The 26,708-nt window shown below is 36.9% G+C and overlaps 1 protein-coding gene and 1 pseudogene across 2 annotated transcripts in view; one reads left to right on the top strand and one right to left on the bottom strand.

Annotated features, from left to right (window-relative positions):
- The window catches only part of HPGDS (hematopoietic prostaglandin D synthase), a gene marked incomplete at both ends in the record, with an annotated part of 54,835 nt that extends 36,097 nt beyond the window's left edge, over positions 1-18,738 (bottom strand). Inside the window, 3 exons of the mRNA XM_084234067.1 lie at positions 7,710-7,819; positions 10,395-10,487; positions 18,606-18,738. Of these exons, the coding sequence (XP_084090193.1) occupies positions 7,710-7,819; positions 10,395-10,487; positions 18,606-18,738 (336 nt within the window). The remainder of the gene's footprint in view (positions 1-7,709; positions 7,820-10,394; positions 10,488-18,605) is intronic.
- A 4,674-nt stretch (positions 18,739-23,412) lies between these two features.
- LOC311170554 (TSC22 domain family protein 1-like) lies at positions 23,413-23,912 on the top strand (annotated as a pseudogene). Its single transcript has one exon. The product of its transcript is annotated as a TSC22 domain family protein 1-like (transcript).
- Positions 23,913-26,708: the final 2,796 nt, after the last annotated feature.

Below are 26,708 nucleotides of genomic sequence, written 5' to 3'. Positions count from 1 at the left end.
ACTGGGCTACAGCCCGCGTCCTGGAACTGAGGGCTTTGGAACTGAGACCCGGGGCACGAAATTAGGGGCGTGGGTTCCCCACGACGGTGGGGCACAAGGCAGACACAGCACCCCAAAGCCGTTGAGGTGTACCCTACCATCCCCGCTTTGCTCCCTGTCCCACGGGGTGGAAAATCAGCTCCCCAAGGGCTCTAGGAGAGATCTTTGGCGCCACCTAGCGACTTGTAGACAGCACAGGCTCCTGAAGGAGCTAGTGGCCAGCTGGGGAGTTAGCCCACACCCGGCCCCTTCCGAACAAGTAGTCTGAGCCCACAGGGAGAGCGAGCACCCACAGCCAGGGCAGACCAGGCACGCAGAAGAGTGTGCCTGACACTGGACGCGCAGGGAGTGTGTCCCACATCACCATTTTAGAACAGGGACATTTCTTCAGTAAAGACTACCTGCAGAAGGCTTCCTCAGGAGCCAGAGGTGAGCGGGGGAAGTTCGCCCATGCCAGACCCCCTCTGGCCTGCAGTCCAAGCCCAGAGGGGGAGCAGGAACCCACCGCTGGGGCAGACCAGGCGCACAGGGGAGTGTGTCCCCACATCGACATTTTAGGACAGGGACCTTTCTCCAATAAAGACTGCTTGAAACTGACAGATGACTCCTGGAGGAACCAGAGGGGAGAAGAGAAGCCCACCCAAGATGCCGGCCAGTCCCAACAACACAGTGTCCCAACGCATACGGCAAATTAGAAAACAGACAGTAGGGAGGAGAAGAACCACACGCAACCTAGCAACTCTCCAGAGAAAAAGCACACCACAAAAAGAAAACCAGCCCCCAGATTGCAACGACAGTAACTTGGAAGAACTTCTGAGCCTTCCAGAAAGAGAATTTAAAATTGTCGTGATTAAAAAACTGACAGCAGTCATAAAGGAAAACAATGATAAGGGAAAAATAATCAACGATCAGAAGAATGAAATTGAGTCCCTAAAGAGGGAAGTAAAAGAAATGCAGGAGATCAAAGAATTAGTGGAAGAACTAAAGAATTCTGGGAAAAGCAATGAAAGCAGAATTGATGAAATGGAAGAACGAATAAGTGCTCTTGAAGACACAGAAATAAAAAGAACCAAAACAGAAAAGGAAAGAGAAGTACGAAGGAAAAAGAATGAAGAAAGACTTCGGGAACTATCTGACTCCATGAGGAAAGGAAATATAAGAGTTATAGGAATACCAGAAGGAGAGGAGAGAGAAGTAGGAACAGAGAAAATATTCAAAGAGATAATTGAAGAGAACTTCCCAAATGTGAAGAAGGAGCTGAAAATTGATATACAAGAAGCAAGAAGAACACCAAACTTCCACGACGAAAGAAAAAATACAGCAAGACACATAATAGTAAAGCTCCCAAGAATCCAGGACAAGGAAAAAATAATGAAGCTGGCAAGAGGGAAGAAACAGATAACATTCAAAGGAAAACCAATCAGGCTGACATCAGACTTCTCCGAAGAAACACTACGGGCAAGGAGAGAGTGGAGGGACATAGTCAACAGACTCCAAGAAAACAGATGCCAACCAAGAATACTCTATCCCGCAAAGCTCTCCTTCCTCTTTGAAGAAAGAATATGGACCTTCCCAGACAAACAGAAACTCCGGAATTTCATTGCAACTAAACCCCCACTCCAAAAATTACTACAAGGAGTCCTAAAGCCAGAACCTCAGAGGGACGAATAACAATGAAAGAAGGCCAAAAAAAAAAAGTTATTAAAAGAATAAATAAATAAAATCAAAGGAAAGACAAACACAATGGCAAATACAGATGTTAACATATCAATATTAACTCTAAATGTAAATGGACTAAACTCTTCAATAAAAAGACACAGAGTTGCAGCCTGGATTAAGAAACAAAACCCAACCTTTTGCTGTCTCCAGGAAACACATTTAGCTACAAAAGAAAAAATAGGCTCAAAGTTAAAGGATGGAAAACAATCCTACAAGCAAATGGACCAAAAAAGAAAGCAGGAACAGCTATACTTATATCAGATAAAACAGACTTCAAACTCAAAAAGATAAAAAGAGACCCCAATGGTCACTACATTATGATCAAGGGGACAATACTTCAAGAAGAAATAACACTCATTAACATATACTCACCAAACGAAGGAGCACCAAAATATATCAGACAACTGTTGTCCTCTCTGAAAACAGACATCAGAGAAAACACATACGTAGTGGGAGACTTCAACACACCACTATCAACAATGGATAGATCAACAAGACAAAAAATAAGTAAAGAAACCAAAGCTCTAAATAAGGACCTAGAGCAATTGGGCTTAACAGACATCTATAGAACACTAAACCCCAAAAAAACGGAGTACACATTTTTCTCAAGCGCACACGGGTCATTCTCCAGGATCGATCACATACTGGGGCACAAGACAAACATCAACAGATACACCAAGATTGAAATCATATCAACCATCTTTTCTGACCATGAAGGCATCAAACTAGAAATAAACCATAAAAAGAAGGCAAGGAACTTTCCTACCTCATGGAGATTAAAAACCACACTACTGGAACACCACTGGACTAATGAGGAGATCAAAGAAGAAATTAAAAAATTTTTTGAACTGAACGACAAGGAGGACACCAATATCCTAAATGTATGGGATGCAGCAAAAGCAGTAATAAGAGGAAAATATATAGCAATAGAAGCTCACATCAAGAAACAAGAAAGAACTCAAAGAAACAACCTAATCTCGAAGCTCAAAGATCTAGAAAAAGAACAACAAAAAAACCCCAAAACCAGTAGAAGAAAAGAAATAATAAAAACCAAAGCAGAAATAAATGAAATTGAAACTAAAAAAACAATCCAAAAGATCAATGAAACCAAGAGCTGGTTCTTTGAAAAAATCAATAAAATAGACAAACCCCTAGCCAGGCTCACAAAGGAAAAAAGGGAGAAAGCACAAATAAACAGGATCATCAATGAAAGAGGAGAAATCACAATGGACACAGCAGAAATCAAAAGAATAATCAGTAACTACTATGAACAGTTATATGGAAACAAGTTTAATAATCGAGACGAGATGGACAAATTCCTACAACTCTACAATCACCCAAAGCTAGATAAAGAAGAAATAGAACACCTAAACAGACCAATTACAATTAGCGAAATTGAAATGGTAATCAAAAACCTCCCCAAAAACAAAAGCCCAGGACCTGATGGATTTACAAATGAATTCTACCAAACATTCAGAGACGAATTAGTGCCTATCCTTCACAAACTCTTCCAAAATTGAGAAGGAAGGGACAATACCAAACACGTTCTATGAAGCCAACATTACACTAATACCAAAACCGAACAAGGACAACACAAAAAAGGAAAACTACAGGCCAATCTCCCTAATGAACACTGATGCAAAAATCCTCAATAAAATTTTAGCCATCAGAATCCAACAATGTATCCATAAGATAATTCACCACGACCAAGTAGGATTCATTCCAGGGACACAAGGATGGTTTAACATCCGAAAATCAATCAACGTTATCCAACACATCAACAAAAAGAAATATAAAAACCATATGATAATATCAATAGATGCTGAGAAAGCTTTCGACAAAGTGCAACACCCATTCATGATAAAAGCCCTTGAAATTCTTGGGATACAAGGAACATACCTCAACATCATAAAGGCCATCTATGACAAGCCAACAGCCAGTATCATTCTCAATGGTGAAAAGCTGAAAGCAATTCCATTAAGATCTGGAACAAGACAAGGATGTCCACTCTCACCACTGCTTTTCAATATAATACTGGAAGTCCTAGCCAGGGCAATAAGACAAGAGAAAGACATCCAAGGAATCCAAATAGGAAAAGAAGAAGTCAAACTATCACTATTTGCAGACGATATGATATTATACATAGAGAACCCCAAAAATTCCACAGAAAAGCTAATTCAACTCATCAATCAGTTCAGTAAAGTGGCAGGATACAAAATCAACACGCAAAAGTCAGTAGCCTTCCTATACACAAACAATAAATCTGAAGAAGAAGAAATCAAAAAAACCATCCCTTTTTTTATTGAAACAAAAAAAATCAAATATTTGGGAATAAATCTAACAAAAGAGGTAAAGGACCTATACAAAGAAAACTATAAAACACTGTTAAAAGAAATAGAAGAAGACACAAAGAAATGGAGAGACATCCCCTGCTCGTGGATTGGAAGAATAAACATTATTAAAATGGCCATCCTTCCAAAAGCAATATACAGATTCAATGCTATTCCAATCAAAATTTCAATGTCATTCTTCAAAGAAATAGAACAATTATTGATGAAATTCATATGGAATCACAAAAAACCCCGAATAGCCAAAGCTCTCCTGAAAAAAAAAGAACAGAATGGAGGCATTACACTCCCAGACTTGAAACTATACTACAAAGCCATAATCATCAAAACTGCATGGTATTGGAACAAGAACAGACCTACAGACCAATGGAATCGAATAGAAAATCCAGAAATAAACCCACAGATTTATGGTCAACTAATCTTTGACAAAGGAGCAAAGACTATGCATTGGAGCAAAGAAAGTTTGTTCAATAAATGGTGCTGGGAAAACTGGGTCGCTACATGCAAAAGAATGAAGCTTGACCACTACCTCACACCATACACAAAAATCAACTCAAAATGGATTAAAGAACTAGACATAAGACCTGAAACCATAAAATATATAGAAGGAAATATAGGCGAAACACTACGTGATCTGCACATCAAAGACATCTTTATAGACACATCACCCAAAGCAGTGATAGTGAAGGCAAAGATAAACAGCTGGGACTACATCAAATTAAAGAGCTTCTGCACAGCAAAAGAGACAATAACAAAAACAAAGAGAAACCCCACCAACTGGGAGAACATTTTTGCACCCAACACTAATGATAAAGGACTGATCACAAAAATCTGCAAAGAGCTGATGAGACTCAACAACAACAAAGAAAATAATCCAGTCCAAAAATGGGCAGAAGAGCTAAAAAGAAACTTCTCTGAAGAGGAAATGCAAATGGCCAACAGGCATATGAAAAAATGTTCAACATCACTTGCCATCAGGGAAATGCAAATCAAAACTACCATGAGATACCATCTTACACCAGTGAGAATGGCACATATTAAAAAAACTAGCAACAACAAATGCTGGCGAGGGTGTGGAGACAAAGGAACTCTTCTGCACTGTTGGTGGGAGTGCAAACTGGTCCAACCACTGTGGAGAGCTGTGTGGAGATTTCTGGACCTACTAAACATAGAGCTTCCATATGATCCAGCAATTCCACTCCTAGGTATTTACCCAAAGGACACAGAAACATCAATTCCAAAGAACACCTGCACCCCTATGTTTATAGAAGCACTGTTTACAATAGCTAAGCTTTGGAAACAACCCAAATGCCCAAAAATAGATGACTGGATCAAGAAGATGTGGTACATATATACCATGGAATATTACTCAGCATTCAAAAAAGATAAACACATGCAATTTGCAGCAACATGGATGGCGCTGGAAGGGATCATGCTCAGCGAAATAAGCCAAAAAGAAAAAGAAAAATACCGGATGGTCTCACTCATAGCAGGAATCTAGAAAACTTAAATAAGGGACCAGGAAAATGAATAACTATAAGAAAGTGAAAATCAAAATCAACAAAAAACTATGAACCAGAGACACTTTTAGGGGGGCGGGAGGGGAGGGATTGGGGTCAGAATGGGGGGGCTGCAATTGTATGGGGAATATAACAATAAATTTATAAAAAAAAAAAAAGATCATGCACAGAAAGGGAAAAAAAAATATTTGTAAAGCAAATAAAACATAGAAAGAGTCCTTGTCAATTTAAAAACACAGTATCAGGCATTTAGAACTTAAGACAAAGATTGATAAAGAAATTTGAGGAATTCTTCAGGAAAGTAACACAAAGAACCAGAGATGGGAAATAGAGAAAAGACCCAATATCTAAGCAAAAATAATTACAACTATAGTAGCATGAAACATAGAAAAGAAGTAGGGAGAACATCATTAGAGAAATAATAGAAGAAATTTTTCTAGAATTAAAAGACACACCTAGGGGCTTCTTTGGTGGCGCAAGGGGTTAAGCACCGCGCTATGAAGCTATCCGTAGACTCTGCAGCACGAGTTCGATACTCAGGCAGCCAGGGAACAACCCACATGGTACAGCAGACCTCTCCTGTCTCTCCCACTGTTCCCCCAGCAGTATATTTCAGTCAGTCTGCCTGTTCTGTTCCCCACTCTGTCTCTGGAGAATCCTATCATCCCCCACACCTCTGGCCTGTACCCTAGCTCTTGTATGCATAAATAAATAAATCTTTATTTAAAAAAAAACACATCTACCAGGTGAAAGATCCTTACATAAATAAAAAGATCATACCAGTGCTAATTTTAAAATTTTACAACTCTAGGGCCAAATGTTCTTAGGAGAAAAAAAAAGGTCACAAGCAAAGGTCAGTAATTATGTTGCAGTCTGACTTCTCAACAGCTAGAAGACCAGAGATTAGTAGATACTGAAGAAAAATTACTTTCAATATAGTAATCTAACCCAAATTATGAAATAAGTATGATGATTAAATAAGATCAAATTACATGATTTTCTAACAAAGAAAGCCCCAAATATTTTCCTATGCTGAGTTATTGGAGGAGTGCTACAAAAATGAGCCCAGTAGAGGATCAAAAGAAACACCTAAGGTGTAATAAACATTACAGGATGACAGGTGTGTGCTCAGGCAGTTGCATAAGCAAACCAGATGGAAGCAATGGGCCCCACAGATAGACATACCCATATCTTCGCCATCCTACCCGTCATCAGGAATTCATCATAATTTTAGAATAGTGGAGGATGTGTCCCAGATAAGCGAGGGAGTAAATGAAGACAGAGGTTGTCATCCAAGAAACAGGATTCCAACTCAAGAGAAAGATACTTCTGAGGGGTAGTGATAGGAAGTTGATGATAACTGATGTGCAGAAAACCCAGATGGTGCCGCAAATTTGGGAAATAGAATCTCTGGGCCAGATATCTCCAAGGAAATATTGGAAATAATAATTACCTGATCACCAACATTGGAAATTCATATTGTCAGGCTATTGTATAGTGTGGCAGGTTCAGCAGTAAAAATAAGAATTGAGCAAATGAGAAAAAGCTGTAACTGACTTTGAGCAAGATAAATGAAAAAGGAAATATAATCTCAGCACAATATACTGCAATGCATTGTCTTGCATAATATTCACACAGGCATACTAATGTAAGCAGGAATATTTATTTAACCAAAAACTTTAATATCATTATATACGTATATATATTATTATGTCACTATATATTAGGAATGGGAAGCAAAGTATTCAATTATGTAAGAGGTAATTTCTTACATAATTCAATAGAAACTAAAATTAGTGACTCAAGGAATGTCATATTTACATATCTTATAGAAATGTGAAGATGTGTAAACCCTAAAAAACTAAAAGTGTTAAAAACAGGGTAGCACCCAAGGAGGGGTAATGTGAAGAGGTAGGGTAGAGAATGCCTGTACTTCATTTTAGCTTTTAAGTATAATTTGATATTTTAAAGCAATAAATTTATATTACTTTGATAAAAAGGAAATTTTTATAACATATAATAGACTTGTATAAGTATTTTATAAACAGGTATTATATGATTTATATTAAACTGAGCACATTACTTTTATCTGTTGTTTTTTCTCCGCCCAAGGAAAGCGTGACATGAAATCATCCAAAGTGTCTACAATTGCATCAACTTGACATTGTTCCAATTCTGTTTTTCCAGCCAAATCTATGGAATAGAGAGAAGTCATTTTATGCTCAAGAATATGTTCAATTTAGGGGCCCTTCCTAGTGGCGCAAGGGATTAAGCACCACACTATTAAGCAATCCAAAGCCTCTGCAGCATGAGTTCAATCCCCGGCTGGCCAGGGAGTAACCCGCATGGCGCAGCAGACCTCTCCTGACTCGCCTGCTGCTCCCCTCAGCAGTGTATTTCACTCAGTCTGCCTGTTCCCCACTCTGTCTGTGGTGAATCCTCTCACCCCCCGCATGTCTGCCCTGTACCCCAGCTCTTGCATGCATAAATAAATAAATCTTAAAAAAAAGAAAATGTTCAATTTAATCTGCATAGTTTATTTTTAATAGGCAGCATTCATACAATTCAAAATAATATTAAATAGTACCCAGTGAGGACTAACTTCCACTCCTGCCTATCCACTTTATCTTGTTCCCCTTATTGATAACCACTTTTATTAGTTTCTTTTGTCTTCTTCCGTTCTTTCTTTATAAAAATTAAAAAAAATAAAAATAGAAGCATGTGAGAATGTATTTCCCACTCAAAATGCACCTCCCAGGCCTCCCTGGTGGCGCAGGTGGTTGAGCGCAGCACTGTGAAGATGTCTGCAGCCTCTGCAGCGCTGGTTAGATCCCGGCCGGCCAGGGAGCAACACACATGGCTCAGCAGACCTCTCCTGTCTCGCCTGCTGCTCCCCTCTGCAGTGTATTTCAGTCAGTCTGCCTGTTCTGTTCCCTGCTGTGTCTCTGGTGAATCCTCTCACCCTCCTGCACATCTGGCCTGTACCCCGGGTCTTGAATAAAATAAATAAATCTTTAAAAAAATTTTTTAAAAAAATGATTCTCCCTCATAAATTCTAAAGCTCTTTCTTTACATGTACCTTTAGGTCATTCTCTGTCCTCTTTCAGCTATAAGGGATTTTTAAGTAGAAGTGCTACAGTTTATTAACTAACCCCAACTAATTATGTGTGTTTCCAAACATTTGCTAATACAAAAACACTACAATAAATAATTTTACATACATTATCATATAACCTTTTGTAAAACTTTTATTGAAATAGCATTGGTTTATAACATTATGTAGCCTTCACATTTACATTATTATGTCAGCATCTGTATTTACGTTGTGTTCACCACCAGAATTGTTTTTCTTTTAACTGACAATTTTTGTCAGGAACTTTTGTTTTCTTCCTAGAAACTATAATTTAAAATAATAAAGTCCTTTTTTTCCCCTGCTATTTATTTATTATCATTTTGCTAAGAAATCATTGAACTTTCTAAATAATTTCTCATTGATACAAATTTAAAATACTTCAGTGTGGAAGAATTCTAAAATATATTGCTATTGTACAACTATATATTTTACTAAAAATCTAGACGCTATATACTGACAATGGGTGAATTCTACTTGAATTAAACTTCAATAAAGCTGAAAGAAAATGCTTTAATGTTTAGATTCTTATGTAACCTATGTTCATTCTTTTTAACAGTCAAATGTTGATTCTTACTTCTGACCTTGAAATGTCCCATTGAATTGTATCACATATTCTCTTCACTGATTTCCATACTCAAAGCTTCAGCTATCAATATTATGCAGATGCCTCCTTATTCAACACTTTTAGTCCTAAATTCCAGGCTTATATTTTCAGCCTCCTTTTGGATATGTTTCTGTTTATTATTTTGACCCTGAAACTTCCTTCAATAGATCCTAAAATGCAGTCATCACATTATACTTCAAACAAGCTCTTCATTATTCTTTCATTCAATAATTAGTTACTGGGCTCCAACTGTGATTTGGCCCCCACTGTGACTTTGCAGTGAACAAAAAATAAAATCCCTGTCTGTATGGCACTTATGGCCGATTGGAGAAGACAGATAGACATTGGAAAGGAGTGTAAAGAGTGGGGATTTTTAGTTAGTTTGTTTTGTTTTTTAAAGACAGGAAGAGGAAACAAGGTATGAGAACAACATCTATATCCAACTGTTGTTTACCTAGTCCTTATTCTTCAACTCAGATACACTGCCCTCCAAACATTCCCATTTCTCCCACATTCCATCTTGTTCATTAATTTCTGAACTGTTTCAATGACATCCAAATGTGCATCCCTGCTAAGTCATGCTAATCAAATACAGAGTTTGGCCTGGGTAATACTCTCAAACTAATAGCAATAGTTGTTACTTTTCTATAAAATGTCCTACAATTGAAGTCAAACAGAAAAAGGTAAATAGTATAAGATATTTTCTTATAAAATGAATGTATAGATACAGAAAACGGGTTTGTGGTTGATAAAGCTGAAGGTAATCAAAAGATACAACCTTCTAGAGATAAGTGTGGGGATGTAACATGTGGTGGGGTGACAATAGTTAATAATACTGTGTTGTATAGTTGAATATTATACAAATTGTTAAAGTTCATATCAAAAGAAATAAATTTGTAATTGCATACTGATGAATGTTTACTAACATTTAATTCCATTCTCCTTTGCACAATAGTGTTCAATAATTAATGAATAATAAATATATATCATACTTTTTTTAGTTATCAAAATCTTAAACAATAAACATTTACCTGTTTTTCTGGCCAAGTATCTTGCTATTGCTAGGCTCTGATGAAGGATAAGCCCATCAACTTCCAAAATGGGGATTTTGCCAAATGGAATTGCTTAAAATAAAACAAAGAATTCAACTCCTATTACAAAATCAAGGGTTATAATATTTCCCTTTTTAGTCACAATTGTTGAAATAGATCATGACTTTATTATTTTTTTCTTTTTAAATATAATTTATTTAGATATATTTTACATCATTGTTCATTTTTGTACAATGTTTACTTTCTCCTCTCCGGTATAGTCCCCATAGAATTCCCACCACCAATTCACCTGTGCACTATTGCCATAGTCCCCTGTGCTCTTCCCTCCCTTGTTTTGATCCTTCTCCCTCCCCCTCCCATACAGAATATCTGATTTATAGTAGCCTGCTAATTTTTTAATTATTTTTTCACCCAATCCTTTATTTGGTCCCCTATGTTCCTCCTATAAGTGAAACCATCCAATATTTTTCTTTTTCCTTCTGATTTATTTCACTCAGCATAATCCTTTCTAGCTCCATCCATGTTGCTGTGAATGGCATTAGTTTATCTTTTTTGATTGCTGAATAGTATTCCATTGTGTATATATACCACATCTCTTCTCAATCCAGTAGATCATGATTTTTAAAGGCATGAAATTCTTGAACAGTTACTCTAAAAGGTACATTAGGCATTCTCTAGTGGAATCTTTATATTTTATGTTTCTTTTAAAAATAAAAAAAGAAATGTTAGAAGACCTACTATAGTATTAATGACAGAATAGGGCTATAGCTCAGGTTTACAGTGATACTGTATACCGAAGCATATATTATCTCATATATTTACATATATTTACTACTTAGCTTTTATAAAAACATCATTTTTAAAGGGTTTCATTAAGTTTTGTGACCTCAACCAGATATCACATTAGTCATTTTGTGAAGTCATACTCTGAGAAGTATGGAAACTTACCATGGAGTTACAATAAGATATCTAGCCAAATTCATATTTGATGAGGGACTATTTGAAGTATATGGTAAGAGAGCAGCATATTTTCACAAATTTAAGACAGACTCATAAATATTATATTAATAATTTATCTGTAAATCCTACTCTTTTCCTTATTTGAACATATCACATTTTGATCAGAAACTAACAAATATTTAGTATAGAAAAAATTTAAATTGATGATAAAAATAACTAACACATAGTTATAAAAATTTTAATAGCTTTCCCATATATTAAAACAACAAAATCATAACATATTTAATGCTTGGTAAACTACCTTTTTTTTTAATTGGCTTTTAAAATTCAATGAAACACCATCTTTTTTTTTAAGATTTATTTATTTTATACAAGAACCGAGGTACAGGCCAGATGCACGGGAGGGTGAGAAGATTCAACAGAGACAGAGCAGGGAACAGAACAGGCAGCCTGATGAAATGCACTGTGGAGGGGAGCAGCGGGCGAGACAGGAGAGGTCTGCCTCGCCATGTGGGACTCTTGCTGGCGGCCAAACCAGCATTGCAGAGGCTGCAGACAGCTTCACAGCATGGCACTCAACTGCCTGCACCACCAGGGGAGGCCCTGAAACACCATCTTTTTAATAGTTGCTTAATATTTCAATGCACTAATTGGTCACTGTTTTCCCAACAAGTGCCTTAATTTTGGATTTATAATTATTTTGGAAAGAGGGATAAGAATAAAGTGCCACTTATAGTCCCATGACCCTAACACAACTACAGTAAGTCTTCATTTACTGTCTTCCATAGGTTCTTGGAAAATTTGACTTAAAGTGAAAATGAGTATAATAAAAGCAGTTCTTTGAATAACATTGCTTTGGTTAATATCAGCTATGTTAAGAAATGATGTTGAAAGAAAAATTATTGAAGGTCCTGATACACTAGAACCAACATTGTAAATTACTTTCAAGTGTCTTTCATATGCATACTGCATAAGTACAGGTGAATATAGTTCATATCAAGAATAAAAATGTCTTAGAGCTATAAAATGCCTGAGCTATTTCATTGAGCAAAACAAAATCCCAAATAAAGCTAACACTAATTTTGATAATTTGTCTGAAACAAAATAAATGATCAAGAAGAAAATCACAATTTTGGGTGTGGTTTTCTTTGTGCTAAGCATTGTGCTAATATTTGACATGTTGATTAGGTCATCTAGTATTTAAAACAACCCTATGAAACAGCCATTAAATAGGGTCTCATTTTAAAAATTAGCAAATTAGGTGAAGAGTTTTATGAGTTTTTTGCAGACCCGACAAATCATTTTCTTGTCAGATACTTAGTGTGCAAATATTTCCTTCCATTCAGTAGTATTTCTTTTTGATTTAGTGATAGTTTCTTTTTCACTGTGCAGAAGCTTTTTAGTTTGATATAGGCCAAAATGTATATATTCTCTATGGTTTTCCTTGTTGTTGGAGATCTGCACTGTTTTGCCTATTTTCTTTTATGTATTTTATGGGTTTAGACCTTACATTCAAGTCTTTCACCAATTTTTAGTAAAATATTGTGTATGGTGTGAGATGGTGATCTAGTTTCATTTTTCTGCATGTGTTGTCCAGTTTTCCCAACACCATTTGTTGAAGAGACTTCCCTTTCTCCATTTTATACTCTTGGCTCCTATGTCATAGACTAACTGTCCATAAAAGTATTGATTTATTTCTGAGTTCTGAACTCTTTTCCAATGGTCTGTGTGTTTGTTTTTGTACCAGTAACATTCTCTTTTGATTTGTAGGATAGTTTGAAGACTGGCAGTGTGATACCACTATTCTTCCTCTTTTTAATTATTTATTTATTTTGGGAGTCAGGATTGCCTTGACTCTTTAGGGATTTTGTGTTTCCATGTAAATTATAGTAATATTTGTTGTATATCTTTGAAGAATGCCATTGAAACTTTGATAGGGATTGCACTGAACATGTATAATGCTTTGGGTAATATGGCCATTTTGACAATATTGATTTTTCCAATTCATGCAAAGACACTATCTTTTCATTTTTTTTGCATTTTTTTAATTTTAACAGTGTCTTATAGTTTTCATTGATATGTCCTTCATATTATTTCTTTACCTCCTCCTATCCCCTACATTCACATCTTTTCTTAAGTTTACTAGTAGATATTGAATTCTTTATGATGCATTTGTAAGTGGGATATTTTTTCTCTTCTAGCTCATAGTGTCCATATCTGTCTCTTATTATCTTTTTTAGCAGTGAGTCTACTTTATGTTATATAGTGTGACCATCCATACTATTCTTTGGGATCCATTTGTTTGTTTTTAAGATTTATTTATTTATGCATACATGGACTGGGGTACAGGCCAGAGGTGTGGGGGGTGAGAGGATTCACCAGAGACGGAATGGGGAAAGAACAGGCAGATTGACTGAAATACACTGCTAAGGGGAGCAGCGGGCAAGTCAGAGGAGGTCTGCTGTGCCATGTGGGTAGCTCCCGGGTCAGCCGAGACTCAAACTCATGCTGCAGAGGCTGTGGATAGTTTCACAGTGCTATGCTTAACTCCTTGCACCACCAAGGAGGCCCAGGGATCCGTTTGTTTGCAAGGCCTCTAGTGGCTGGCTATCTCACCCCAAATAGTGTTCACAATGTCCAGAAGTTCCAAATAAAGGCCACTTCTGGAACACGAGGTGAAACCACAATAGCTCACAGCAGCAGTCTGAAAGTTGGCCAGATACTATATCAGACAGTGATGGATTCTACAGCACCAGAAGGTGGTACCAGAGAACCAGAGGGTAAGGTATGCTCTTGGAAACCCTGGGCCGAGCCAAATGGTGCACCTTGCAGGTGATGTCAGAACCAGGGCTGGAAGTAGGTTTAGTGGCTGAGTCTTAGCAAAAGTCTATGGAAGTCTGGAGTCTACAAAGTCCCAAGGATGTCATCTGCTGGATGCTGCTTTTTCTCCAGAGGCCATATCAGGAATCCTTTTTCTTTCTTAAGAGGCTGGGGGGGCCTGGGAGCAGAATGCTTCTTCTCTGAAGGCGGTCTGATGAATGCTACCTCTTCAAAGGCCAGAAACAGAATGAATCAATCTGGCTCTTGCTTTGCCTTATATTCCCTTATACATTCCCCATTTTATAAACCTGATTTGACCATTTTCAATCCTAGACATCTGATTGGACTGTTTAGCACCAATCAGCATCTTTTCTATTTTCAATCTAAATGATTAACTAAGCTTTCGACAAAGTGCAACACCCATTTATGATAAAAGCCCTTGAAATTCTTGGGATACAAGGAACGTACTTCAACATCATAAAGGCCATATATGACAAGCCAACAGCCAGCATCATTCTCAATGGCGAAAAGCTGAAAGCATTCCCATTAAGATCTGGGACAAGACAAGGATGTCCACTCTCACCACTGCTTTTCAATATAATACTGGAAGTCCTAGATAGAGCAATAAGACAAGAGAAAGACATACAAGGAATCCAAATAGGAAAAGAAGAAGTCAAACTATCACTATTTGCAGATAATATGATAATATACATACAGATATGATAATACATACAGATATGTAATATACATACAGATATGTAATATACATTACAGATATGTAATATACATACAGATATGATAATACATACAGATATGATAATACATACAGATATGATAATACACACAGATACATACATACATACAGATATGATAATACATACAGATATGATAATATACAGATATGATAATATACACAGAGAACCCCAAAAACTCCACAGAAAAACTAATTCAACTCATCAATCAGTTCAGTTAAGTGGCAGGATACAAAATCAACAGGCAAAAATCTGTAGCCTTCCCATACACCAACAATAAATCTGAAGAAGAAATAAAAAAAAGCATCCCTTTTATGATTGAAACAAAAAAAATCAAATACTTGGGAATAAATCTAACAAAAGAGGTAAAGGACCTATACAAAGAAAACTATAAAACACTGTTAAAAGAAATAGAAGAAGACACAAGGAAATGGAAAGACATCCCCTGCTCATGGATTGGAAGAATAAACATTATTAAAATGGCCATCCTACCAAAAGCAATATACAGATTCGATGCTATTCCAATCAAAATTTCAATGTCATTCTTCAAAGAAATAGAACAATTATTGATGAAATTCATATGGAACCACAAAAAACCCCAAATAGCCAAAGCTCTCCTGAAAAAAAAAGAAGGGAATGGAGGCATCACACTCCCAGACTTCAAACTTTACTACAAAGCCATAATCATCAAAACTGCATGGTATTAGAACAAGAACAGACACACAGACTAATGGAATTGAATAGAAAATCCTGAAATAAACCCACAGATTTATGGTCAACTAATCTTTGACAAAGGAGGAAAGAATATGCATTGGAGCAAAGAAAGTTTGTTCAATAAATGGTGCTGGGAATACTGGGTTGCTCCATGCAAAAGAATGAAGCTTGACTACTACCTCACACTATACACAAAAATCAACTCAAAATGGATTAAAGAACTAGACATAAGACCTGAAACCATAAAATACATAGAAGGAAATATAGGCTAAACACTACGTGATTTGCACATCAAAGACATCTTTACAGACACATCACCCAACGCAGTGATAGTGAAGGCAAAGATCAACAGCTGGGACTACATCAAATTAAAGAGCTTCTGCACAGCAAAAGAGACAATAACCAAAGCAGAGAGAAATCCCACCTACTGGGAAAACATTTCTGCACACAACACTAATGATAAAGGACTGATCACAAAAATCTGCAAAGAGCTGATGAGACTCAACAAAAACAAAGAAAATAATCCAGTCAAAAAATGGGCAGAAGAGCTAAAAAGAAATTTCTCTGAAGAGGAAATACAAATGGCCAATAGGCATATAAAAAAATGTTCAACATCACTTGTCATCAGGGAAATGCAAATCAAAACTACAATGAGATACCATCTTACACCAGTGAGAATGGCACATATTAAAAAAACTAGCAACAACAATTGTTGGTGAGGTTGTGGAGAAAAAGGAACTCTCCTGCACTGTTGGTGGGAGTGCAAACTGGTCCAGCTGCTGTGGAGAGCTGTGTGGAGATTTCTGGACCTACTAAACATAGAGCTTCCATATGATTCAGCAATTCCACTCTCAGTTTTTTACCCAAAGGACACAGAAACATCAATTCCAAAGAGCACCTGCACCCCTATGTTTATAGCAGCACTATTTACAATAGCTAAGCTTTGGAAACAACCCAAATGCCTAAAAATAGATGACTGGATCAAGAAGATGTGGTACATATACACCATGGAATATTACTCAGCATTCAAAAAAGATAAACACACGCAATTTGCAGCAACATGGATGGCACTGGAAGGGATCATGCTCAGTGAAATAAACCAGAAAGAAAAAGGAAAATACTGGATGGTCTCACTCATAGCAGGACTCTAGAAAACTTAAATAAGGGACCAGGAAAAAGAATAACTATAAGAAAGTGAAAATCAAAATCAACAAACAACTATGAACAAGAGACACTCTATGGGGGGAGGAAAGGAGGAATTGGGGTAAAAATAAGGGGGTTGTAATTGTTTGGGGAATATAAAAATAAAATTTAAATTCAAAGTAAAAAAAATAAAATAATATAAAACACATCAAAAATAAATAAGTAAATGATTAACTAATGAATTAAGCTTGAATTTGATTGGTTCATTTAGCTTGCACCTGATTGGTCCATTTAGAATCCTAGAGCCAGATACAAAGGGGGGGAATCCAGTCCAGCCTCCACTCAGGTCAGGGCAGGCTGTTGGCTTCAGGGAGCCATGGCCAGAGGTGGACTCGTTGGTGGGATAGAGGGCTCCCACAAAAGTGGGCTGAGGCTGTCATGCTTCAGTCCCATAAGGTTGCTTTGCCTATAGCTTATGGGTGCCATGGGGATCCCTTTACAATTATGGTACTTCATGCTTTTAAATGACATGTGGCAATATTTATTTTTAACATATCAATTAGCATAGTGTTCTTGTTGTTCCCATTATCTAGTGCAAATTATCTACTTGGCTACAGCATTAAATTGTATTTGAAACTCACTTCTACCTCACCTCTACCTGTGAACTGGGGAAAATCATCTAAACTCTGTGTGCTTTGGTTACCCATGCTATAAAATAGCAATAGGCATGTTGGAGAGTATCAAACAGGTACCAGCTAGTGTTCAAGTACTCAGTAGCGGTTTTCTTCAGTTTTGTGTTCATGATTAACAATAATCCAAAAATAAAATGTGAATTTTAGACATTTCACATAGTTAATTTTTAATTATGTTTTCAAATATTATGGCAAACATCTAAGAATGACTTCCAACTTACTGAGAACCACATACATACGGTTTGTTTAATATAATGATATTTCTAATTCTTCCCATTGTAGCATACCTTCATTCAATTACCAGTCCCATTTGTAAATTTGCTCTTTCCTCTGATCAAACAGACCCAGTTTCACTCATGTATCCACCCCCTCATATAGTCCAACACCTCATGAAAATTGATTCCATGTCCAAAATGAGAAGTGGAGTACATACTTCTAAGTTTTTTCCTACCTGCTTTGCTCTTTACTGATTCAAACATGGACACACAACCCAATTTGAGTCCATGAGACATGAGATGTTTGCTGAAGTCTTCTTTGTGCTTCTGGGAACACCTAATGAAGAAGTGTTCTTTTTTTCTTTTCACATATCCATTCAGTGTTGCTGTTCAAGCCTCTGAGGTTTTAACTACAGCAAACATCTTGCAACCAGCCTTTGGACACAGCCAACAGACCGAAGAGGAAACATGAACAAAGCCATCCTTTGAAACTAGTCTTTCTGGATTGTGAGTTATGCAACACAATTCAGTGCCTTATTATTTAAACCATTTTGTGTTTGGTTTTCAAGCAGCATAACTAATCCACTGTAAAAATGTGATAAATATGTATAGTAGCATGTGCAATTCCAATTGTCAAATATATTGACATCAGTGTTCACTCATTTCAGCTCTTCTGGTTTATCTTTATACTCTTTTTCTGTGAGATTGTGTTTCCACCTCTACCAGAAAATTTATGAGTCACATAACATTTACTTAATGCAAAGCTACAAAATTCTCAATGCAAAACTACAAGAGATTTAAAAACCTTTATTTTTCATGTTCTGGAGGAAAGACAAAAGGGTGTGGAAATATATTTTCCCCACATTTTCAAGATCTCTTATTTGTGTGCCTTACCTGATTTAATTTCAGGCCAATCAGCTTGTTCTATTCTGTGGTCATCATACTTTATGTCCAAATATGCAAAAATGTAACGAATAATCTCTCCTCTCCCTCTCATGTTAAAATAAGTGAGTTTGAAGTATGGCATGATGTGATTCTGGAAAGAGAAAAATGGAAGGAGTATTTTAAAAGTCCTGTAGAAATGTTTACAATTTTTTTCTATGAAGGTTTTTGAAGGCTTACACCTTCTTCTTAGGTATTACAGCATAGCTCAAAATATGTTTTTTTTAAATGTATTATTTTTTATTGAGATAACATTAATACCTCCTTAAATTAATGTACCACAACACACCCACCATCCAAGAACCCATAGTCCACCACCGTAGGTCATTGAACCCCAATTTCTTTTGTTCCCCATTTTCACACACTTTTACAGTCAGTTTTCTAAGATTTTGTATTGGTTTATTTTTGTCTGTCCCTTTGCTGTGTTTCTCCATATTCCACCTATGAATTAAATTATCTGGTATTTCTCTTTCTCTTTCTAATTTATTTCAGTCAGCATAATTTCCAGTTCTATCCATGATGTCAAATGAGAAGATTTCATCTTTTTCGATAGTGAGTAGTATAGTGAGTAGTATCTTTTTCGATAGTGAGTAGTGAGTATATATATGTACCATATCTTCTTAATCTACTCATCTGTCATTGGACACTCAGTTGTTTATACAATTTGTAAATGGTGCTGCAATAAATACAGTAACACATATATCCCTTTGAATTAGTGTTTTGCATTCATCAGCTTTAAGACTAGTAGAGGAATTGTGGATCATAAGGAAGATATATTTTTAATATTCCCATATTGCTTTCCATAGGGGCTAGACTAGTCTCCATTCCTATTAATATTGTATGTGAATTCCTTTTTCCTCATATCCTCACCTTATTGCTTCTGGTCTTTTTGATATGGACCATTCTCACAGGTGTTAGGTGGCATCTCATTATCGTTTGACTTGCATTTCTCTGTTGATAAAAGATGAATATTTATTCATGTGCCTGTGTATCCCATGTACCACCTGTATATGCTCTTCAGGAAAGTGTTGATTTAGCTCTTCTGTCCATTTTTTTGATTGGTTATTGTGTTCTTTTTGTTAATTTATATAAGTTCTCTATGGACCTTGAACTTTAACCTTGTCAGATATATGAAGAACAAATATTTTATCGCATTTGGTAGAATGCTTTTTAGTTTTAATCATAGTTACTTTTACGATGTAAAATCTTTTTAGTTTGATGTAGTCCCAATTGTTTACCTTTGCTTTTGTTTCCTATGTCATTGGAATTGAGTCCCCAGCTAGAGTGTTTTTCTATATTTTCTTCTATGTTATTTATTTTATGGTTTTAGGAATGAAATGAAAATAGAAGCCCGGACTAATTGATTAGAATTGAGAAACCTGAAATAACTCCAAACTTATATTGACAGTTAATTATGACAAAGGAGCCAAATGTATATATTGGAAAAGGGAAAATCTCTTCAACAGATGGTGCTGGGAAAACTGGACAGCCACATGCAAAAATAATGGAAACAGATCACTATCTCATATACCATACACAAAAAATTAGCAAAAAAGAATATAAAAATAAAATTTAAAAAAAATTATCAAAAAAGTTACTAAAGATTTGGATGTAAGACCTGAAAATAAAATGCAGAGAAGAAAACATAGTCAAAACACTCTATGACTTTGGTTTTAGTGATGTCTTTGGGGACTCAACTCCAGTAGCAAGGGAAACAAAAGTAAAAATTTTAAGTATGTGACTACATAAAACTGAAAAGCTTGTGAATACCTAAAGAAAATACCATTTAAACTAAAAGACACTTTACCAAATGGAAGAAAATGCGTGTACCTCATACATCTGAAAAGCGGCTAATATCCAAGATCTATAAATAACTCCCACAACTCACCAAGCAATAAATAACCCAATCAAAAGGTAGACAAAATAGCTAAATAGAGACTTCTCTAGGATAGACATAGAGATGACCAACAGACACATGAATAAATTGTCATCATTATTTATCATCAGGAAAATGCATATCAAAAACAACAATGAGATACAACCTCATCCCTCTGAGAATGGCACATATCAAAAAGACCAGAAACAACAAGAGCTGGTGAGGATGTAAACAAACAGAACTCACAGGCGCTGTTTGTGGGAATGCAGGCTGGTTTAGTCCCTATAAAAAAGAATACAGAATTCTCCAAATATTAAAACCAGATGTACTATGATTTGGCAAATTCACTTCTAGGTATCTTCCAGAAAAATTAAAAAGCACTAATTTGAATGGGTATATGCAATCCTATATTTATTGCATTGCCAATTAAAATTGCCAATTAATTGAAGCAACCCAACTGCCAAATGACAGATGAGTAGATTAGCAGAATGTGCTACATGTGCACAGGAAATACAACTCATCTATCACAAAAGATGAGGTCTTGCCATTTACAACTGTAGAACTATTGAAGATAATGCTGAACTGAGAAAGAGAAATATTGGATTTCATTCCTAGATGGAAAAATAGAGAAAATAAGTGGAAAATAGAGACACAGAATAAAGAACAAACAAAACTAAACCAAAACAAATGCTACAAGACTATAGAATTGAGGCTACCTGAGGAGGAAGGTGAAAGTGGCAATGAAAGGGTCGGAGGACTCAGTGGCCTTTTAAAATGGCAATTTTAATAGTTTATTCTCTAACTGAAGTTTTTCAAGATTATTAATAGAATATTATATAAAAAGAGAATTTGCTTTCAAGCCTCTGAAGGTGAGGCCTCCCTAAAATGTCCACAACAGGTTTTTTCAATGACATGTCACTTTGCCAAGTGCATTATTTTGAGCAAGTTCAATCCAGGCCCTACAGGTTCAAGAGAAGTTTTTGCCACTTCCTTACTTATCTGGAAGTATGAAATTTTGCAGTTTGACTCAGATTTAGGGTTATCCCCAGAAACGACTTTTTTAAATAATGGAAACTCATCTATATGGCAAACATCTAGTAACAAAGCATCTGGTCATAATCATAAAAGCCCCCTCCCTTTTCCTGAAGTGAAAGCCCCTATCCCATTTCATAGCTCAGAATACATACCCTCAATTAGCACTATTGGTTTTAGAGTCTTCATTCCTGTAGATTGTCCATACATAGGTAACTCAGTTTTCCTACTAATCTCTTTGGACTTAATTTGATGGCTGAATCAAGCCAAGAAGAACCCAGAGAGGCAGAGGATAATTTCTTTCCTGGCTTTATTCTTCAAAGCTACATTCCATCTAAACACACATCATATGAAAGGTCAAACACAAATCATAAAAATCTGGATTGCTGAATGCATGCCTTCAGTTCTTGCATTCTGGCTGTGGAAGAGACACCCTGAAAATAATTGTCTGGTTGCTCTTTTAGACTCCCTCAGGACCCAGGGAATGATGGCGATAGCAATTTCTATTGAATCAATTTCGATGGGCCCTGGTTTTCCATGTCCAGATGTCATGGAGTAGAGGAGGCAAAACAGAGTCACTCTAATCACTGCACGTCCAGCCCCACTTCCATTAGTCAATCCTGTACTCAACCAAGTAAAATGTGGCTAACTCACACGTCTCCATATGTGAGTAAATGTTCTCTCTAAAGAGAAGAATTCACTAGAATAACTAATGAAATTTCCAAGATACGCAGCTTCAGATAACTTTGAGGGTAAAATGTGCATATAGAAAGTTCAAATTTGGGAACAAAGTCAAGTTCATATCAGTACAGTAAGGCTGTTTCTCCTTTTTCTTAGAAATATTAATCTTAGAAATAGGTAATAGCAAAGATATGAGGGCACAACAGTCACAAATGAAAAATCAAAAGTAATACATTTCTCTCTCGCTCTGAACAAAGAAAACATTTTCCATAATCATAATCATCTTTGTTTTATACCGTAAAAGAACAATAAATGTCTTCCAAATAGAAAAAGTATTCTTATGCAGTTTTTATTTGAAAAATATTTTGTACTATTTTTAAAATTGATTTTTGCTGTAATCTCAATGTTCTACAGCAACAAAAATTACAACGTTTTTCCTCATAAGCATTATGTGTCTATAGATTAATATCTATCTATTACGAACAATTTAAAACATTTAATTTTTTTTTAAAGATTTATTTAATTATACAAGCGCTGGGGTACAGTCAGAAGCGCGGGAGAGTGAGAGAATTCACCAGAGCCAGAGCGGAGAGCAGAACAGGCAGAACGAAGAAATACACTGTTGAGGGGAGCAGCGGGCGGCAGGAGAGGTCTGCGTGCCATGTGGGACCCTTGCCTGGGGGCCGGGGATCGAACTAGAGCTGCAGAGGCTGTGGGCAGCTTCGCAACCCAGCGCTCAACTGATAACGCCACCGGGGAGGCCCTAATGTTGGTTTTAACATGTGGTCTTACTTGGTCAAACACCACATAACCAACAATATACACCTGAGTGCTAAATGAAGGTAAAAGGATTGTAGTTAATTTAAAATTCAAGCTATTTTATATTGCAATTCACTGGAGTAAAAAGGACATTAAAAATTCTAGCATGAGCCAGATAATACTGGAGCCCAGCGGCTGATCTGAGAGGTTTCTTTGCACCCAGCAGTGGGATCTGCATCTTCCAGGGCTCACCAAGCCTGGTAGCCCGGGTCTTTTTCAAATTAGGGCTGCCGATTTCTATTTCTCCCCCGGCTGCCGAAAGCTAGAAGATTTTTATCTAGCTCAAACCAGGCTATTGGTATTCCCTCTTTTTTTTTTTCGCCCCACAAGGGTGATTTTGGCGGCACTTGCATGAAATCCCAATGGTATAGACCAGAGGCGATGGATCTAGGAGTTTACCAACTGAGACATTTTTCCATTTCTTTCTTGTTATCTTTGCTGGGGACTGAAAACGCCGCTATGTGACTTGACAATAGCTCCTCTGGTGCAAGTGTGGTAGCTATTGACAACAAAATCGAGCAAGCTTATGGATAATGGTGAAAAGCCATTAGATGTATGCGGTTAGAGAGGAAGTGGAGGTCCTCAAAGAGCAAATCAAAGAACTTACAGTGAAAAATCCCCAGCTGGAGCAGGAAAACAACCTGCTGAAGACACTGGCCAGTCCAGAGCAGCTTGCCCATTTTCAGGCCCAGCTGCAGACCGGCTCCCCTCCTGCCACCACACAGCCTCAGGGGACCAGGCAGCCCCCAGCCCAGCCAGCGTCCCAGGGCTCAGGACCAACCGCAGAGCCTCCTATGCCTCCTCAGGACCGGCTGTTGCTGTCTGAACTGAACAGATGGGTGATGTACTAGGGGGAATCCACCTCCACAGTCACCCATTTCATTGCTCCCTGCGAAAGAGACTTGAGACTGACATATGCCATTATCTCTTTTTTTCCAGTATTAAAAAACTCATGCTTTTGGCTTGAAGAAATTTCTTAGTTGGGTGAATTAAAGGTTTATCAGAGAATTAGCATGGATATACTGGGACCTCATGACTCAGCTTGGCAGATATGTGAGAAATGGTCTAATTGATGCTGAGGAGCTGCATGCCTTTCCTTCCTGCTTGCACGTATTGTACGACATGGGGTCACGAAGCAGTAATGCCCACTGGACTCTCCTCTCTTCTCCCCCATGGGAAACTTGCAGGGAAGGCAATGTGTAATGACTGATGCATAGTCTCACCTACAGAAGGGGAAGGAAACTATTTATGGTACAGATTGACGACTGTCACCAACATCCATAAAACACAGTACTGTGCCTCTTTCTGAAACAGTGGATGACACAAAACTATTTGAGTGACTAAATGGTGACAGGTAGCTGGGACCCAGGGTATCTTACTACCATAAAGGTTGTTTTGCTAATTGTATATTTGTGTATGTAGTGTAACTTTTGTGCAACAGAGGACTGTAACTACTATTTAGGTTGTACAGATTGAAATTTTGATGTTTCATTGGCTGTCTGAAGAGGTGTGAAGTGTCTCTTACATAGAGACTTACATTAAAATATTACATGAAGAAAACCACACTGAAAGAAATTTATGAATTTGGCACAGTTAAGTCTCTCTGTGTAACCTGAAATCTAGCCGCTGAGTATCTTGAAGTAAATCCTTGCTCAATGAAGCCTTTTGATTGAGCTGGTTGAATACTTTGAAGAATGAGCAGTGCTAGCTAATGAAATGGATTCCCAGTAGGGGCTTCTACGTATTACCTGTATACTAGTTATATGTATATGTTTCTGCGCATGTTCTCTACACAGTTGTGAGGTGTCACTATATTTAACTGTTAAACTTGTCAACTTTCAAGAAAGCATATAAAATATTGATTAAAAAATTCTTAGCATGAGTTGCTAACTATCTGCATGTCTCTGCATTCATATATTTACATCTAAGATTGGTTCAGGTTCATGAACATCTGAGAAATGTTTATCTTTCCTTCTAGAACACCCTTTCAACAGCCATAACTCATTAATGAAGCTGTACTTGTATTATCAAATTCCTCTTGTTACATGCATAGTTATATTTTCTGTTGAGAAAAAGTCTATTTTCTTAATTTATACAGCTACAAAATTCCAAATTTAAAGGCTTGCTTTTTAGGATATATATGCATATTTTCATAATAAAAATAATTAAAGGTAAGTATAATTGGAAATATACGTTGATTCTAAAAATCTGTTCTATATTTTATGCAGAATCCTGTTGCATAAAAGTTAACAGAAGCAATTCCAAGTAAATGTTTCTTTGGCTAAAGGAAGCAGATAAGGAAATTTACAATGAATGTGGCAATTATAGAGGATTCTGTCTAGAAGAATATATTTTTTCTACTTGTTGCCTTTAACAGATACCTCTGTTATAATAATCTCATTTTGTTAAAGCTTTATTTAGGTAATATTATGGACTAAAAAGATGAGGAAAAAATATATCCCCACCCCTCACCATGAGATTCAGGGAACAACAAGTTCAATGGTAGAGCAGGTGGGTGGCAGAAGGAATAGAATGGCTGTGGAGTTGCCTGCACCACTTAACTATCCTGGGAAGGTCACTAGTTCATTACAGAGCTTTGGTTTCTTCACCTGTAAAATAGTAATTAAAACATTGTAAAGTTTTACAATGTGTAAAGAAAGAAAATAAATAGGGAAAGAAAAGGGAAGAGAGGGAAGGAAGGTTGGTTACCATCATAGCAGAGGTTAGAGCGCAGCTTTGTGTGATTTGATAAGATTCAGTTCCTCAAGTGCATGTTCTTCGGTGCATGTTCTTCTTCAAGCACATAAAAATAAGATATTGTGTGTGTGTGTGTGTGTGGGGGAGAGAGAGAGAGAGAGAGAGAGACAGTTAATTTGGTTAGTTAGCATTAAAAGTAAGATAAACCTTACCTGAACCAAAATGAACAAACAAAATGCAGTAAGCAGGACCCTGAACCCTGAATTCTGAGAGACATCGGTCAGTCAGGATTGTAGCTTTTTTAGAATAACAGAAAATAAATTCTCTGCACATGATTGGGGGCTGGAGGGATATACTTGAATGTAGGGCCTGGGAGGCTTGTTTTTAAAAGGTCAAATTGCAAGCTTCTAGAAAAAATTACAAAGAGGTGGGCCTCCCTGGTGGTGCAAGGGGTTGAGCACGCACTATGAGGCAGTCCGCAGCCTCTGCAGCACGAGTTCAATCCCAGGCCAGCCAGGGAGCTGCCCACATGGCGCAGCGGACCTCTCCTGTTTCGCCCGCTGCTCCCCTCAGCAGTGTATTTCAGTCCGTCTGCCTGTACTGTTCCTCGCTCTTGTCTCTGGTGAATCCTCTCACCTCCCCCTGTCTCCGCATCTCTGGCCTACATCCCAGCTCTTGTATGCATAAGTAAATAAATCTTAAAAAAAAAATTACAGAGGAAAAAATATGTCACAAATAATATTAAAAATAAAAAGAACTCATAGCAGTTAAAATAGATGTAAAAAATCATAAGCTAACTATGAATAACTTGACTAAATCTTAACACTTAAATGGAAAAAAATTAGACATATATATATATATATATATATATATATATAAACTAGCACAATCAATTCTAAAAGAAACTGAGAGCTGACATTTAACAATGACCATTAAAGAAACTGAATTGG

Source organism: Talpa europaea, assembly GCF_964194135.1.
Source record: "Talpa europaea genome assembly, chromosome: 5".
Lineage (NCBI taxonomy): Eukaryota > Metazoa > Chordata > Mammalia > Eulipotyphla > Talpidae > Talpa > Talpa europaea.
This window is presented reverse-complemented; position numbering and strand designations above follow the sequence as displayed.